Source organism: Helicoverpa armigera, chromosome 20 (genome assembly GCF_030705265.1).
Source record: "Helicoverpa armigera isolate CAAS_96S chromosome 20, ASM3070526v1, whole genome shotgun sequence".
In the NCBI taxonomy this organism is placed as follows: Eukaryota; Metazoa; Arthropoda; class Insecta; order Lepidoptera; family Noctuidae; genus Helicoverpa; species Helicoverpa armigera.
In genome coordinates, this window is record NC_087139.1 from 4,178,571 (window position 1) to 4,193,801 (window position 15,231).

The 15,231-nt window shown below is 35.2% G+C and overlaps 1 protein-coding gene across 4 annotated transcripts in view; it reads left to right on the forward strand.

Moving 5' to 3' along the window:
- Nucleotides 1-15,231, forward strand: part of LOC110380441 (transcription factor kayak) — a 32,912-nt gene that overhangs the window by 905 nt on the left and 16,776 nt on the right. The window contains exon 1 of one of the 4 annotated variants that reach the window (XM_021340437.3): nt 8,039-8,367. The exons of the other annotated variants lie outside the window; for them this stretch is intronic. Coding sequence (XP_021196112.2) covers nt 8,263-8,367 — 105 coding nt within the window. The 5' untranslated portion in view covers nt 8,039-8,262. Of the gene's footprint in view, nt 1-8,038; nt 8,368-15,231 lie in introns of those variants that run through there. 4 annotated transcript variants of the gene reach the window in all.

The window sequence follows — 15,231 nt, forward strand, 5'->3', positions numbered from 1 at the left end:
AGTATGTAGGTAAAAAACAATGTCAACTATTTTCTAAGAACATAAACAATATGTTACTAAAATATCTTGCATAAGGAAAACAAACAAGCCAGTGTCCTCGCTATTTGATAACATACAAATTATATAATACAAACTCATTCTTTTAAGTACTTGTGTGAGGATGATTAGGTATTATCCATTGTCTATTAGTAGGTTTATATTCAATGTTGTTTTTTTAGAATTCTAAACAGAACAAACTTTCCTCCGTTTTTACGTTCCTTCTTCTCATATCTTAAAGGATTTTTACTTGCAGAGTTGTTTAGTAAATGAAAGAAATTAAAAAATACTGACTGCGGGAAACACCGACCGCCATAACATTTATAAGATTATATGCTTCATGGCCAGTTTACTGACTGATAAAGCCAAATACTTTTTAGTAAAATTAGCAGTAATCTCCTAACATCTGCAACATAAAACCAACCATTTAGTCCAACAAATAGAGTAGAAAATTGCTTGCTCCCATTATTGGTAACAATATGTTACTAAATTGCTTGCTATTACTTTAAAAGTCTAGCCTGCAGATCAGTTAGCAATTAATTATAGACAGTATTTTGTTTATACAATAATTTTATTTATGCAAAAATAGTTATAAACAAGGCTTAGTACTGTTATTTTTCCTGAAAGTGTATATCTTAATAATGTACTTGTTTTTGTGGATTTGATAAGCACTTATCTTATATCTGCTGATAAAATATATTTCATATGCGTCAGTGTGAGTCACGGTTTTTAATTTTAGTTGCTGTGTCATAGCAAACGTGCTACACCTTAGTTCTGATAACATTCGCAGAAATCACACAGTTTGCTCTAGAGATGTTGCCATTTTGTCTTGCTCAGATAATGTATAAAATATATTCTTATAGTCACTTTGAAAACAATTACAAGCAAAATACTTTAAGTTCAACAGTACATTATTTTTAAAATAACATTGAAAATAAAAGAATCCTTTCAAAACTATTTCAAAACCAACCATTAAGGTAATAAAGTAGAAAAAATATTATGCTTGCCAAACACTACTAAAAGCATTTTTTTTTTCTTATTGACATAATCTATTATCATCTCATGACTCTGTCCTGTCTAGTAGTTGAAAGTATTCTAAAATCACCAATATAAAAGATATTGCCTGCATAAGGAAATATACATAGCTATATACTATAAGTACTATTAGTAAATAATTGGTGCATTGTATATTGTCATATCAAACCTATAAAAATTATTGTTAAATATTTTTCCTTCCATAAAATATTTGTATGACAGGAAAATGCTAAAGGACTCCTTTTAGGGGCACAATATTGTCAGTAATTTACTATTTATGTTATGTGTAAAATTATTCGGTTTATTGCAGTAATAAGGAAACATAAAAAAATGTGTGGATAAAGAAAAACTACGAAACATATTCAAAGTCAAATCATTTATTTATTTAGGGCTTTACAAGCACTTACGGCTGATTTATAATAATATCATTTATTTGTGTTCCACAAGTTCTTTGACAAGGTGTTATGGCTAAGGACATGACATAGGTTCTTGTGCTTAGAAAATTTTTTGTAAGGGCCTTTATGAAAAAAAAATATAAATGCAAGTTGGACTCGCACATGAAGGGTCCCATACAATTTTCCATGAAACAACCAAAAACTCAATATTTTGGGAAAAATTCCAAGCATTTTCTTGTTCCTGTTGCCGCTATAAATATGGGCTAAAATTGCGGAGGTATCACATTTATTTGGTATAGAAGCCACCAAGCTACCTGAATTATTTTTTGCTATAGCATCAACAGAAATATAAATAAGTATATAATAATTCCAACTGTCTAGTTATCATAGTGCATGTAACACAAACTGATGTTAGGCGGATAGGGAAGTCTTAGTGGTATGCTCCCGTTTTACCTGTTGGGTACGGAACCATAAAAATACCATAAAAAATATTGTGATTGTTAGTTCTTTTGCTGTTTTTGTTAAGTGCAACACGTGTAAGTGTACCTTGTACCAACTTAAACAAATACTGCTGAGTTATGATAACAATTTTGTTTTGAACAATGGTGTTTCCTTAATTGCGTAACATCGGCATTAATTTTCCAATATGTAAATCTCAGTATACATATATCCTTAATTGTTATATATAATTGCGTTGAACGGATATAGTATCGTAACACGGTTTCAGTATTCATTTTGGTTTAAGTAATCAAACAATATGATACGCAATACTATAATGTATAAGTGCTACATCGATTATCAATAAGTACCAATTGAGTTAAAAATAAATTGCGTTGATAAGACTAAACAAAATAGTAAAATAGTGAAGGCAACTTATGGATGACTAATCACTGTACCTAATCACGAATTCTCACTCGGAACACCCCCAGGGTTAAAGTGGTAGGGGTTGTAGAAGCTTTGTACGAAACTTTTGAGGTGGTTAAAAGTTAGCATTAAGTTATGTTTCAGTTTTACTCAAGGGTTTGTTTTTCAAAAATCTTTCAGAATCATAGAGCCATGTATCGCGGAAGACGTTTTATCCGAGTGCGCGATAGAGTTCCCATTAGACGCGAGTGGGATCTTTGACGGGAGTAAATATTTTGCCATAAACACAGTACATGTGTGTGCTACAAAAAATAATGCTACTTCATATATTTATTTCCACATCTTGCCCACCGATATCCAAAGTTCTCTTTAGATATCGCAAAGAGGTGTACGTGAAGAAGTTCACGTACAACGAACTTACTATTGCCTTTCTAAAGGAGCATGCTTACTGATGTTAATGACCTATAATATAGGAAACTACACCATAATATATTGCAACAACAGGACAATAGATAAATGGATTTACAGGACCAAGAGAAACACCCTTTTAAAGTAAAACCAAAAAGGAGGAGGTTCTCGATTCGGATGTTTATCTAAGTCGTGGTGGCCTAGTAAGTCGTGGTGGCCTAGTGGGCAAAGAACCAACCTCTCGAGTATGGGGGCGTGGGTTCGATTTCAGGTCAGGCAAGTACCAATGCAACTTTTCTAAGTTTGTATGTCTTGGACACCAATGGCTGATAAAAAGGTGAAGGAAAACATCTTGAGGAAACCTGGACTAATATAGTCTGAAATCACCAACCCGCATTGAGCAAGCGTGGTGATTAATGCTCAATCCTTCTCCGTGTGAGAGGAGGCCTGTGCCCAGCAGTGGGACGATAAAAAGGCTGTAACTGTAATATGTTTATCTAATATTTGAAAGTGGTTAATAAACCTAGCTGCAACCTCTAGCTATACATCGTCTTCTAAAGTAATGCTCCTGAAAGTGTATTGTATACCTATTTTTGCTTTTTAGATTCGATTTTTGTAAAAAGTATTTTATTCGCATTTGGATCATTTTTGATCTTGGATGAAGTCTTATTAACAAAAATAATAAAAAAAAAATATAGCCTCAATAACAAAAATATACCTATCAAATTTTTAATTGTCATTCTGTAAAACAGTAGGTACCTTACTATGTATGTAAACTTAGTTAGGCATGTATTCCCCCTCTTTTCCGTTCGACTTGTTTGTTACTCTTATCGTGGTTTTGCCCTGAACCAGTGTTAGCACCAATAATAGCAATAATTAAAAGACATTTTTAATATCAAAATAAGCTTCATGGTCGCAGACTTCCTATTAAAGTAATATTTAGGAAATAGTATGTTTGGCTCTCCTAAAAATATTTTGATTCTAACCACTAATATACTAAGGTCAAAGATTCAGCGTAGAAATCCAAACGAGTAACTTTTGTTTGTTTGAAACCCTTGGTGCATAAGAAGTTTGAATTCGTGCAAAATAGCACGTTGCACCAATTATGTTTTTGCTACCGATGATTGAATGCCTGCCACAAAAACTGACGAGCCCAGCCCCGGGATCACAGTTTCAATTTGCAACTGAAGATGTAGATAGAAACTTGTATAATCGTTAGTTCTTAACGCACTAGTTTTGTTCAAGGCAAATGTCTGGTCCATTCCTCTTAACATAACGGTACTTTACCTGTACATTAGGGTAAATAATACCATTAATAACTACTTTAATTTCCATAAAACTGGTGCCGCTACACGTTTGAAAAAGGTTATAGCAGGAAAACGTCGAGTGGCGATGACCGCGCTCGGCGCTGACGTCAGCGATTCGAGGAAAACTCGGGTCCCGAGCCCACGCGTCGCACGCGCATTTCTACCAACCAACAATCTCGAAACAAATGAACGTAAATTGATCACATCATGGAACCATTGACTGGCTGCAAACATCATCCTCAGCATTATAGTGGTATTATTCTATAACGTAATCGTTAAAACAGAAGACGTAGTTCGTAGAATTGGTTGGTACGATTTAACGCTGTGACCTTCAACGGTGGCATGTGTTGGCTCAAGGCGATGCAATGTACAACAAGCAAAAAGACGACCTACAATCTATATGGCTAAGCTTGTTTTGATCTACTTCTACGAACTGAAGGAAATCTGTTAACTAATTAGAATAAGAATGCTGATAATAGCGAACGAGAATATTATGTTCGGTCTTCAGAAGTAAACATCTTTCCGCTAACTCATTAAAATTACAAATTGTGTTTTAGCATAGGTCGTGTGTGTGGTCTGTTAAGTATAAATTGTAATTATTGACTAGAAATCAGTCTAGGTCTTTCGCCGAAAACACTAGACTGTGCCCTATAAATGACATAACCAAAACAACATCATTATAAACAATTATAATATGCGATACCTAAATGTTCTCTGACGTTCATGCCAAGTGGAGCTGTATGACCCACTTATCTATTCGTCTGTAACTTATTGACGGTAATAAAATGACGTGTTTTAGATTCAATTAATTTGAGATAAATTAATACTAGGTATCAGTATGTTCTTCTTCTTGGCAACTATTTTTTTTATATTTTTTTTTTTTACACAGAATCTTTGACCTTTACTTTGTTTGGAACACGCATGTTATTTGGTCGGAAACAATCAACGGTATATTTTGCTGCTAAATAGGAATTGAGAATCGAATTGTATCGCATTAGTGGGCTGCGCAAACATTGATTAGCAAGTCAATTAACGCGGGTTCAGGTTGGGCAAGCACCTCACACCTCCACTGTCTCTGATTTATTGTTTCTGTAAATGATTTCAAGATGGAGTACATAGACAAATATGGTTCTGGTACTTCCTTTGTGTTGCTCAAATGTTTTGTTGTTGACTTAGATGTCATTCCCACAATGATATTCCACCCAATCCAGGTCTTTTTGTCATCAAGCATCTGAAGATGTACATACTTTCAGTTAAGACATCAGTAAGAAAGTTTTGTACATAATTTTATAAAAAAATGCATCAGCATTGGTCGTAAGTTTAGAAAACATAACAGTAATATATCGGCAGAATGAATGAATAAATTAAATGATATGATGAAATTTTGTTACGAAGAAAAGATACAAACTAACGTAATAGGGTTTTATTGTAACCTATGTGAAAAAAATAGCTTTTTGATAACACCGACCACTTTCAATTAACTTTCGGAGTAATAGAAAATTATAATTTCGAAAATGCCATGACCTTTTCAGAATAAAATTTATAACCATTCGTTATAAATGTTATTACAAGTTTCAATGAAAAACATTATAGAAATGATCCGATGCGATACGATATCAATATGAGACCATATTTATTTCAAACCATGACATCGACGGTTTTCGTGGAAAATGGGGCTGAACTAGTGGAAGCATTTGTTCGCGTGACTGCTGCTCAAGGACGGGCCCTTGAACTGCCACGGGAGTTGAACGACTCACGCTCTTTGTAACTATCTCGCACGATCTAACGATAGGCTCATGCTATGTCGCTGAACACTTGTGTGTTGATTAATGACCGTTTTCATCATTGTTCTGGAACAATCTTTGGATTTGGTTCGATTGAAATATTGGCATACTCCCTTGCGCAAGACACCTTGAAGTCCCATCATCTCCCGAAGTCCTAAAAATCACGGTGAAGACTTCTAGGTGATCTTTATTTGCAGTCTAAAGATGAAGGATAATTGCGTAGTTCGCAATATTACCACTGTGCTGCAACAAATTGTTTGATAAGTTCGATAAGATATGAGTACCGTCCACAAACAAATTCCAGAATTATATGGAAAAAAATATTTGTATCACGCTTGAAATTGACATCATCTACAAATTGTTAGGAAAGCGACGATTCGATGAATTCATTTTGTTTGCTTCCTGAGGAAAAGGGCACCATGTGGTGTTATCAAAATACAGCGTATTTTATGATTTGACTTCGATTTCCCTTGAAAATGATAAGAGGTGTGTTTCATTTGGAGCGCTGACGTCATGTTTATCAGCCGATCTTATGTAATGACCAGTCGTGTGGTTATCAGACGGCGTGGTTCCTTCCATGCTGTACTCACACACCATAATAACGGATGTGTCATATACTATGTTAACTCTAGTATTTATTTGTCTTTAATTTACATCAACACGTGCTTTATCTACATTGAAATCTATACTGATGATTCTTTTAATATATAAACATGCTGCGTAATTATCTTAAGGCAAAAGTGTGGAGTTCTGTGCGATACTGAAGAAAGATAGCATTTGTTTTGTAATTTTATAATCGTTTAAATGATTCATACGATGTTTTTGTCAACATAGACTAGAACATCAGACTGTGGGTACTATTTATATATTCGCTCGTTATATGTAGATAATCATACGTAATTAACGTAATTTCATTTAATTGGTTATTATTATTTATTCCATTAATTAATTAGTTGGTAATATTTACGTCAATTTCGTCGGCGTAAAGTTTCCAGTTGCTATTAGTGTCGTCGAGATAGAAATCATAAAATAACTTTTTAATTCCTTCAACATATTAAACATCTTGGTATTTCTATGTGATGATCAGGTGAAAACAATAAATTCATTTTGATACACAGATTGTGTTCTTCTAAAGACATGAGCAGTAAATTGTTATTTGCTGTAATCCCATCAGAATATTCAGAATGTCTCATCCTGATTGTCGAAAACTTCGATCACTCCAATTCTAATTTGTTGAACAGAGGCCTATTTGAAATAAAAATATGTATGATAAATCTACATTCCAAAATTCAAGTTTCTGTTATTATTATCTTCATCAAGTTTCTGTTTTTAAGATATAAAGCCTAAAAAGGTTGTGCGACTCCAAAAATTAAGACTAGTTTCGGAACAATTTCTTTGCAATGTAAGATAGTAGGTCAAGCAAAATCCTTACTGCAAATAAGATTAATAATGTTTTAGTCTCAAACTATTCTATGTAGTTCTTACTGTGTACGTTTCTAACAAATGCCGTTCTAAATATCTACGGGCAAATCGATTGGAACCTCGGATAAGTTACTTATTGCTACAGCCAGCTGCAGTTTGCCGCATACAACCTCATTATTTCGGAATTCTGATGGACATTATTGAGTTAATGGCCTTAACTAACTGATCTCCCGTCTTATTTCGAGACTTTTTAAGACTGGCATACAACCATTGCAAAGTTATAGAATTGTAACAGTCCCAATACAATACGATTTGTTTTGTTCTGCTCGATGATTCATTTAAGTAATAATTGTTGGCTTTGTGGCTGTAAAATATTTAGTACCTACACTTTGTTTGCTGTGTACTTCTATCTAAGCCTACTTAACCATGTTGGTTTCTATCAAAACTTTTGTTTCAATTAGATTTAGCGCTCAAAAAGTTGTGAACTCGATTGCTTCAGTTCCTTACTAACCTCTATAAAAAGAAAATGGAAATCCCTGATTATTTAGTCATCCCACTAGTTGTTTTCTTTCTCTTGCCAACTGATACTCTTTAACTGCATAAAAATATTTACACCTCGTGTCATGGAAAAACTATGCTCTGAATTATTGGAACTTCTCTTCATTCAAAGAACCGTAAAAAATGTATTTGGCTCGGTTAGCGAATTGTTGAAATGTTTGAACATACGTCGTTTTGGTTTCGGGGCGTTGTTTGCGCGTGCGCCGTGCGGCCGCTTGGTATCATACAAAACCGGCCACGAGCGCGCCAACTGACTCAGTCTGATATAAAACATTCTAGCTACGCGTACGTCTACAGTTTGTAGAAGCCTTCATATGACTCATACTCTTATCATATTGTGAATTGTCGCGTCGTGAATTTCGCGAACTCTTTTCATTGTGAACTTTTGCATTTGAAGCCCTTAGTGGATAGTTTTATCGTTAGTTTGGACAATATTAGTGGAAAGTGGTCTTCATGTCTCAGCTGGTGCCATACCACCCCTACAGCAGCGAGCAAGACGACAGTCTGATGTTCGCTACCATGTTTGACTACCAGACAGATGAATATAAGAAGCCAATGGTGAGTTTTTAGGCCTCCCAAGTTTTCGTCTGTTTTTGCGTCATTCAAAGCCAAAGTTTTGCGCGACACTACGTGAAGTGACTTCGTAAACAACTTTCTCAAGTTGGGGACAGTTATTCGATGCGTGAATGGTGCAATCTCTTTACTTTTTGTTGTCAGTTTTATAATGTACTTTGAAGTTTTTTTTTACTATCTATCTGGTTGACCTTGAAGTATATTCGAAATCCTGTCTTAAATGTCATGAATATCTAGGTCTTTATTAGTTGATACATTTCCTTCTAGTATTTTAATCTTGGGATAATATTTTATTTTCATTATTGTGTAAAATAATTCAGCTCATTTAATTAAAACAATAGTTTAACTGTTGTGACACCAATAATAGGGTCCCTGTCGCTTGGAACTGGCTAGAACGCTATTGGTCCGTTGCTTGTGCGAAAAGGACGAAGCCTAGATCTAACGAGACTTGTATCACGTTGGCCAATATTTGAATTCCTTTTCTTTATTTCGGAACTGATTTACATACTTTAATTTCACTTTTGCATTAAAATTTATGTAAATGAACCGTCCAATAACGCATTGTTAATTTTCCCTTTAGTATGGAATATTCTAGAAAATGAAATTGTTAAACACCTGTCTGTATTTTAATATGTACATTTGACAATCTTTACGTCAGTAGCAGTTCCAGGAGTTGTTTGTCTGTAACTCGCATTGCTACTATAATTTATTCCTATTTTTAGATAATGACGCAACGTTAACGTTCCGAGCAGTATGGTCGTCCACAATAAAATATATTGTTACAATTTTTTTCATTATTTACCGCCGTAATCAGTTCAGTTGGTTTGAAACAGATGGCGCTACTCACAGTTTCGCGCGCTTTATCTCGAGATAGGACGAACATAGCACTATGCGATAATACAGTAGAGATAATAATTATCAATTTTCTCTATTTGCAGTATCACGATTTCATGCAAACAGGAAAATAAAATGTATAAAACAACAATACAATAGTTCTTAATAAAAAAAAAGTCTCGTGACTTAATTTCACGTCTCGTGCTAAGGTTTTCTCCTTATCACTGCGTATCTGACGTCACATTTGTGGTCCGACTGGATGACGTCATGCGATGACGTCATCGTGCCCCACTGCGCAGTGCGCGAGTCTTGAGAAGTTCCACGAACTCGCATCGCTACCTGAACCATTATTATAATGTAACGACTGTACAGTTTTTATATTATTTTATTGATCACTTAATATCATTATACGGCCGATAAAAACTGTGGATATTCTCTTTGAGGTTTTGAAATGTTACCAACTTTGTTAAGGTTTGTTCAAAGTTGTTAGGTCAAACAGTTGTTAGATTGGTATTCACGTTGTCCAATATCTTCCTTGATATGTCTTCAGTCACGTATGCCTGTGGTGCATGTAGGCATACTCGGTTTTTAACCTCCTTTTTTTCTAGTGACTCATCTAGTTAAGCAACACGTTCTTGATAGGTACCTACCTAAAGTAGTAATTTCATAATGTTGCATGATATTTTTATTAATTTCATTTAACATTTAGTTTTAATTGGAGACACATTGAAAAAACAACACTCAGAAAAGAGGACAGAACAAATGAAAACATATTTACCAATGACGTCATGTTATAGACTTGTTTACTTTCAACATGCATGAATGAAATCCTTGGATTTCCCCAATACTTACTGTAACTTTACTACGTGAGCCTTCCCTATACCTAACCATCATACCTAAAAGGTTTCAATACACGCCAATGAATATTAATAGGTTTTTCTTCGTTGCGTATTGTTAGATTTATCAACATGGGCGGGGCGAGATATATGTGGGGATATCTTATCCCCGCCTCTTTCGATGATGATAACTTCAACACCTTGATAGCCGCCCTATCCCTCTAGAATGGTCCATAAAATACATGTTCATTGTAGAAACAACTGATCTTTTAGGATCTGATAAACGAGACTATCAGTTGCGCAAGCGCAACCGGATTTGCCAGGCGGCGGGGCAGGCGCAGTGGTGATGGTAACCTTTGCGAAGCGAAAACGTCAAGTCCGGCTGACTTGACCCACTTCGCGTGCTTGTGAAATTTCTCCTGCGCCTGACTGCTTCCAAGAACTCGCCTGTGGTTGGGGAATCCCCACACGCTAGAACGCAACACTGTACCATTTACCTGCCTTATTTAATTGTTTAACAATTAACTACAACCATTACTGTTATTCTATTGTCATTTGGAGCAATCTAACCTGTAATTGGTGACCTATTTCTTTTACGTAAGTCTTCAGCTGTAATTCAACGTGCAGATGCATTGTCTCGAAGTGTAAACTGATTTTAAGTATTTATTGACCTCGTTGACTTGAGCAGATGTATTTTATTAACGAACACCTATTAAACTGTTGTTGTCAATACGGGCCGGATGTAGGCAATTTGTTTTAATTGTAATGAACTCGGGATCCGTCTTAGTTGAATATCGTCGAGGAAAACCGCTGTCTGGGCTTTCTAGCTCTGTCTCGTTGAACAGGACAATAGACGCTTATACGCAGTCATTGCGAGGATTTGATCGTACCTACGCGAATTTTCTGGTTTTACCCTAATTATTGAATGCCAGTTTAGTTGTAAATCAGAACTTTATATTATCTTCTGAAGTCCTTTTAATAGTAAAATGCGTAATACAAGTCTGTGGTTCTCCGTAATATAGTAGATATTATCGATACTATCGTGTAACAACGGATTAGATAATCTTCATTATACTAATACACGCAGAGTTTTCCAAGAATATAGTGAATCATCGGAAGTAGGTAAGCCATATTTTTTAGTACAGACATGACAAATAGTTGTACCATTACTGGTTAGCTGTAAGCGTGCTGTAAATTATATTTATTTTTTTACTTTTACATTAACTTTTTTGTTCTCATCTGGAAACACTAAATATGTATGCGTCATATTCGGATAGGTTATGTCTACATTACCAACATTTTACTTGGATGTTGATATAAGCTATTTATGATTATACATTCATAGAATATACTTAACATAACTTAATATTTTCGTCTAGTTCTTACATAACGTATCCAATGAATACATGCACAATTAAAATATAATTTTAAGTAACTGGCTCACTTGGCGTATCCAATTGATCAGCTTTATTCCTGGTACGTTTTTGTAACCAGTCTGATATTTTATTTAATAGTCCTTTGTGGTACAGTACGAGCTCTATCATGTTCATAAATTGCATTGGATAGATGTTGTGATGCAATTCTCCAAAGTAGGTAAAAAATTCGCGGCCCGCACACCTGCGCGCACTGTGAGGATGACGTCAGGCATAAAGCACGCGGTTGTAGTATGTGAAACTTATTGTCTGCTTGCAACAATTTTAATAGAAAATTACCTTATTAAGAACTATTTGTCCTTTGCCTTCGTTCTGAAGTTAAGACTTCTTTCCGCACTGCATACATATCTTCCCACGCCATGAATTCTTTTCTTCCTTGGTAGTACTCTTTCATTTGTCTTTTAGTATTATGTCTGTAACTGTTCGGACACTGGCTGTATTAAATCTGGGCACTCCAAACACAATAAGATATTACGAAGTGATAGCTGTAGTGGTACAAAACGAGGTTTTATGCAGTTGCACAAGTAGCCACAATAAACTCCAAAGCTGACTTCTTTATTACCTTTAAAAGATAACACGGCTGCGTTATCCATTTTGACCCATTACATAAAGTGTTTTCCATTGTCTCCGTGTTCATTGCTTTCCAATTATTCCGTTTTCAAGGTTTACGGGAGAACAAGATTGTAGAGGCAGCTAAAGGTGTGGTCCGAATCACTTTCTACGTCTTAAATTATGTTAAGGATGGTGGACAAAGTTGTCACATTACTTGCCCAGCTTAGCAAAGTATTTTTGTGAATTTATTCCACAGACTAAGTTTAGGATATAAATCTTGGCATTTATACTTAACTGTAACTTAAGTCTAGACTACGTGTCTGCAGCAAATATAATGACTTGCAAATAAAGCTGTAAAGTACAACCATGAAATTTTAAGTCAAGGTAACTTAACAATAAATGAATGTAGATTTTATCGTGATTGCTTATAATATAATATTGTTCCCTCTGATCATAGTTAAAGAACCACTTAATTAGTTTTATTGAATTATAAATGTTATAGCTTCTTTTGTGTATTATTTTCTTTAATGGAACTGATGGAAGCTTTTTACCAAATTCCAGTGTATTGTTTTATTCTTGTGTTTGTTTCTTTTCCTAATCGTTTTAGTTGCACAAAATGCTTGTAGTCGAATCGATTAGGTATGTCGGCCACATTAAGTTGTTAGAGCATGGTAGCCGTCGCGTGGTGCTAAGTCATGCGGTCCGGTTCAGCTTGTCACACCATAACCTACCACCCACGTTGTACAATGTCATGTTGACGTTTATCCGTATCAAAAGCATCGTAAACTCTAATATTTGTCTGCAATTGAAATGTAGTGTATTTGTCAAGAGAAATAGTATTCTAGGAATAAGGAATAGGCATTCGTTTCGTCCCATTTGTTGTCTTGATTTTATCTAAATTAAAAGATGTACCAATAAAATATTGGGAAGGATATTAGGCTTTACCAAAATGCAAATGAAGCGGAAAGATAAAAAGATTAATACCTAAGTTTCGGCGAACAAATATGTCTTAAGCGAGGAATTTGCGATAGCATAAAGTATTTCGAGGAAAAACGTTAAACGGTACTTCCCACATACCTAATTCTGTGTATTTCATGAGAAAGTCAGCGCAAGGTCGTCTTTACTATAAAACTAATAAGTGTGAAGCTTAATATTTTTGTATAGATTTAATAAAAATAAGGTTTTGAACAAATACGCCAAACTAGTGTGACGACCATCAATCTAAGGCGAAACAGGAAAACGTTTTTGTCTTTAGTAGTAATTACGAATAAATAGATACAAATAAAGTTATTTTAGTAACCGACTCGACTGCTATTATCCGTTTGATATTAAAATTTCCTGTTTGTGTAAGCTCATCAGTTTTATTATAGAATGTGATAATATTGTACAAAGTCTATGGCATTGTATTATTCTTACCCCTTCCTCGATCATAAACTCTACTATGCTTGACATAACCTGATAAATCTTCCCATGATTTTCATTGTCTCATAAATCAGTTGGAGAATTATTGTGTTTTGGTTACAGCATACTTGTATAGCGGGTTAGTGTTTGATAGGATAATAATGTAGCGTAAAAAAATGAATGAGACTTCATAAGGTAACACATTCCAAATGTAAATGAATTTCTTAAAGTCGCGGTTGATTGATGCGCCCCATCGCGTCTTTAGCTACGGCTACTTATGGCTTAAAGAGCCAAGCACGCAACCTAGCGTAAACTAATAAAGAAAAAAAAGAAACATTTCTTCGGTTCTGCCGCAGCTTTTGGCTTCTAATCTATTGTTTACGTTAACTGTTGGGTTTGTCCGACAACACTGGTTTTGTCAAACACAATTGGTTGACAATGTGGTGCCATAAAATTTTGAGAAGCCTATTTACAAATAATGCCGCAAAGCCTGTCAGTGAAATTGCTTCTTGGAGCTCTTTTGGAGATATTGTAACGGTGCAACAATAATTGCATCGAGTTCTGTCTGTATCGGGATCCGTTAAAGGTAGTTAAGGATCCCGGCGGTTGACCACGGGTACCCAATGAGTCACCCGTTTGGCTCGTACGGCATTCCGCCGGACATTCTGTCCATACCGTTTATTTATCTTGATCGCGGGATTATGAAGCTAGGTTGCCTCTACAATTAAACATTTACATAAGTGCAGTAAGGTAACTTTTATAAATTCTAAACAAAGGATTCCCTGTATAAATTAGCGAGCTTAATTTTCTTTGTTTCACGAAGCAATAATAATTACGTCACAATAATAAGCATGGAGCTGATATTTACAACAGCTGCAGAGTCCTTGTTCCGATTATGGGCAAGAATCGTGCTTACCGCTCCGTAGATTACTGACATTTTCCACGTTTCCGCCTCGAGTGCCTTATTAAAAGATGTCATAGTTAAACTTGCAGGCGAACTAATTGCATTAGATTATTGTTATAAATATTTACGCACAAAAGATTTGATCGACCTTTTTACCGTTAGCGGAATAGGATTTGAAGGAAAATTAAAGATTTCGAAACCTGATATTGGCTACGCAGCTTGTTATTGCATTGATGCATAAATTAAATGTACTTAATTATAATTGCATAGCATAATGTTTTAACTTGCGACTAAAACAATAGACGTCCAGGTAGATACAGTTATTTTGCTAAGTAAAATCCACAATGCACACAGTTATGCTTATTAAACTATCTACAATTTGTTAATGTAGATAGCCTCATCATCTGCATAAGAATCATATTTCTTCCCTGGAAGACTCGTCGAATAATAGGGCTATGAATTGTAGGCAGTCTGCTGCCGCCCACAACAAAATTCGTGATAGACGGCACAATAACCGCACTACCAATACCGACGCCATTATTTAATGAACCCTCGTCAGATGAAAAGGTCAAATTATTTGAAAAGATTAATCTCGTTATTTATGTGGGCATAACGCGCCCCGACACATTTCTCGGTTGATGGACAGAGTTATACGACATTGATTTTATATTTTATGTAACTCACAAAGAAATATGGGTCTCGTTTTTTCTGACGTCTTCTACAATCTCGTTTGGTACAGAATAGCTTTTGTGCTCTAAATATTTTGATCGCTATTGTTTTGCTTTCTCGGCTCACCGTGTTCAACTGCTCGGGTTAATATTAATCAAAGAACGTAATTCTCCAATGTGGTATAAATTGTCGGGCGGATAATTTGCACGGGCATGCCAGT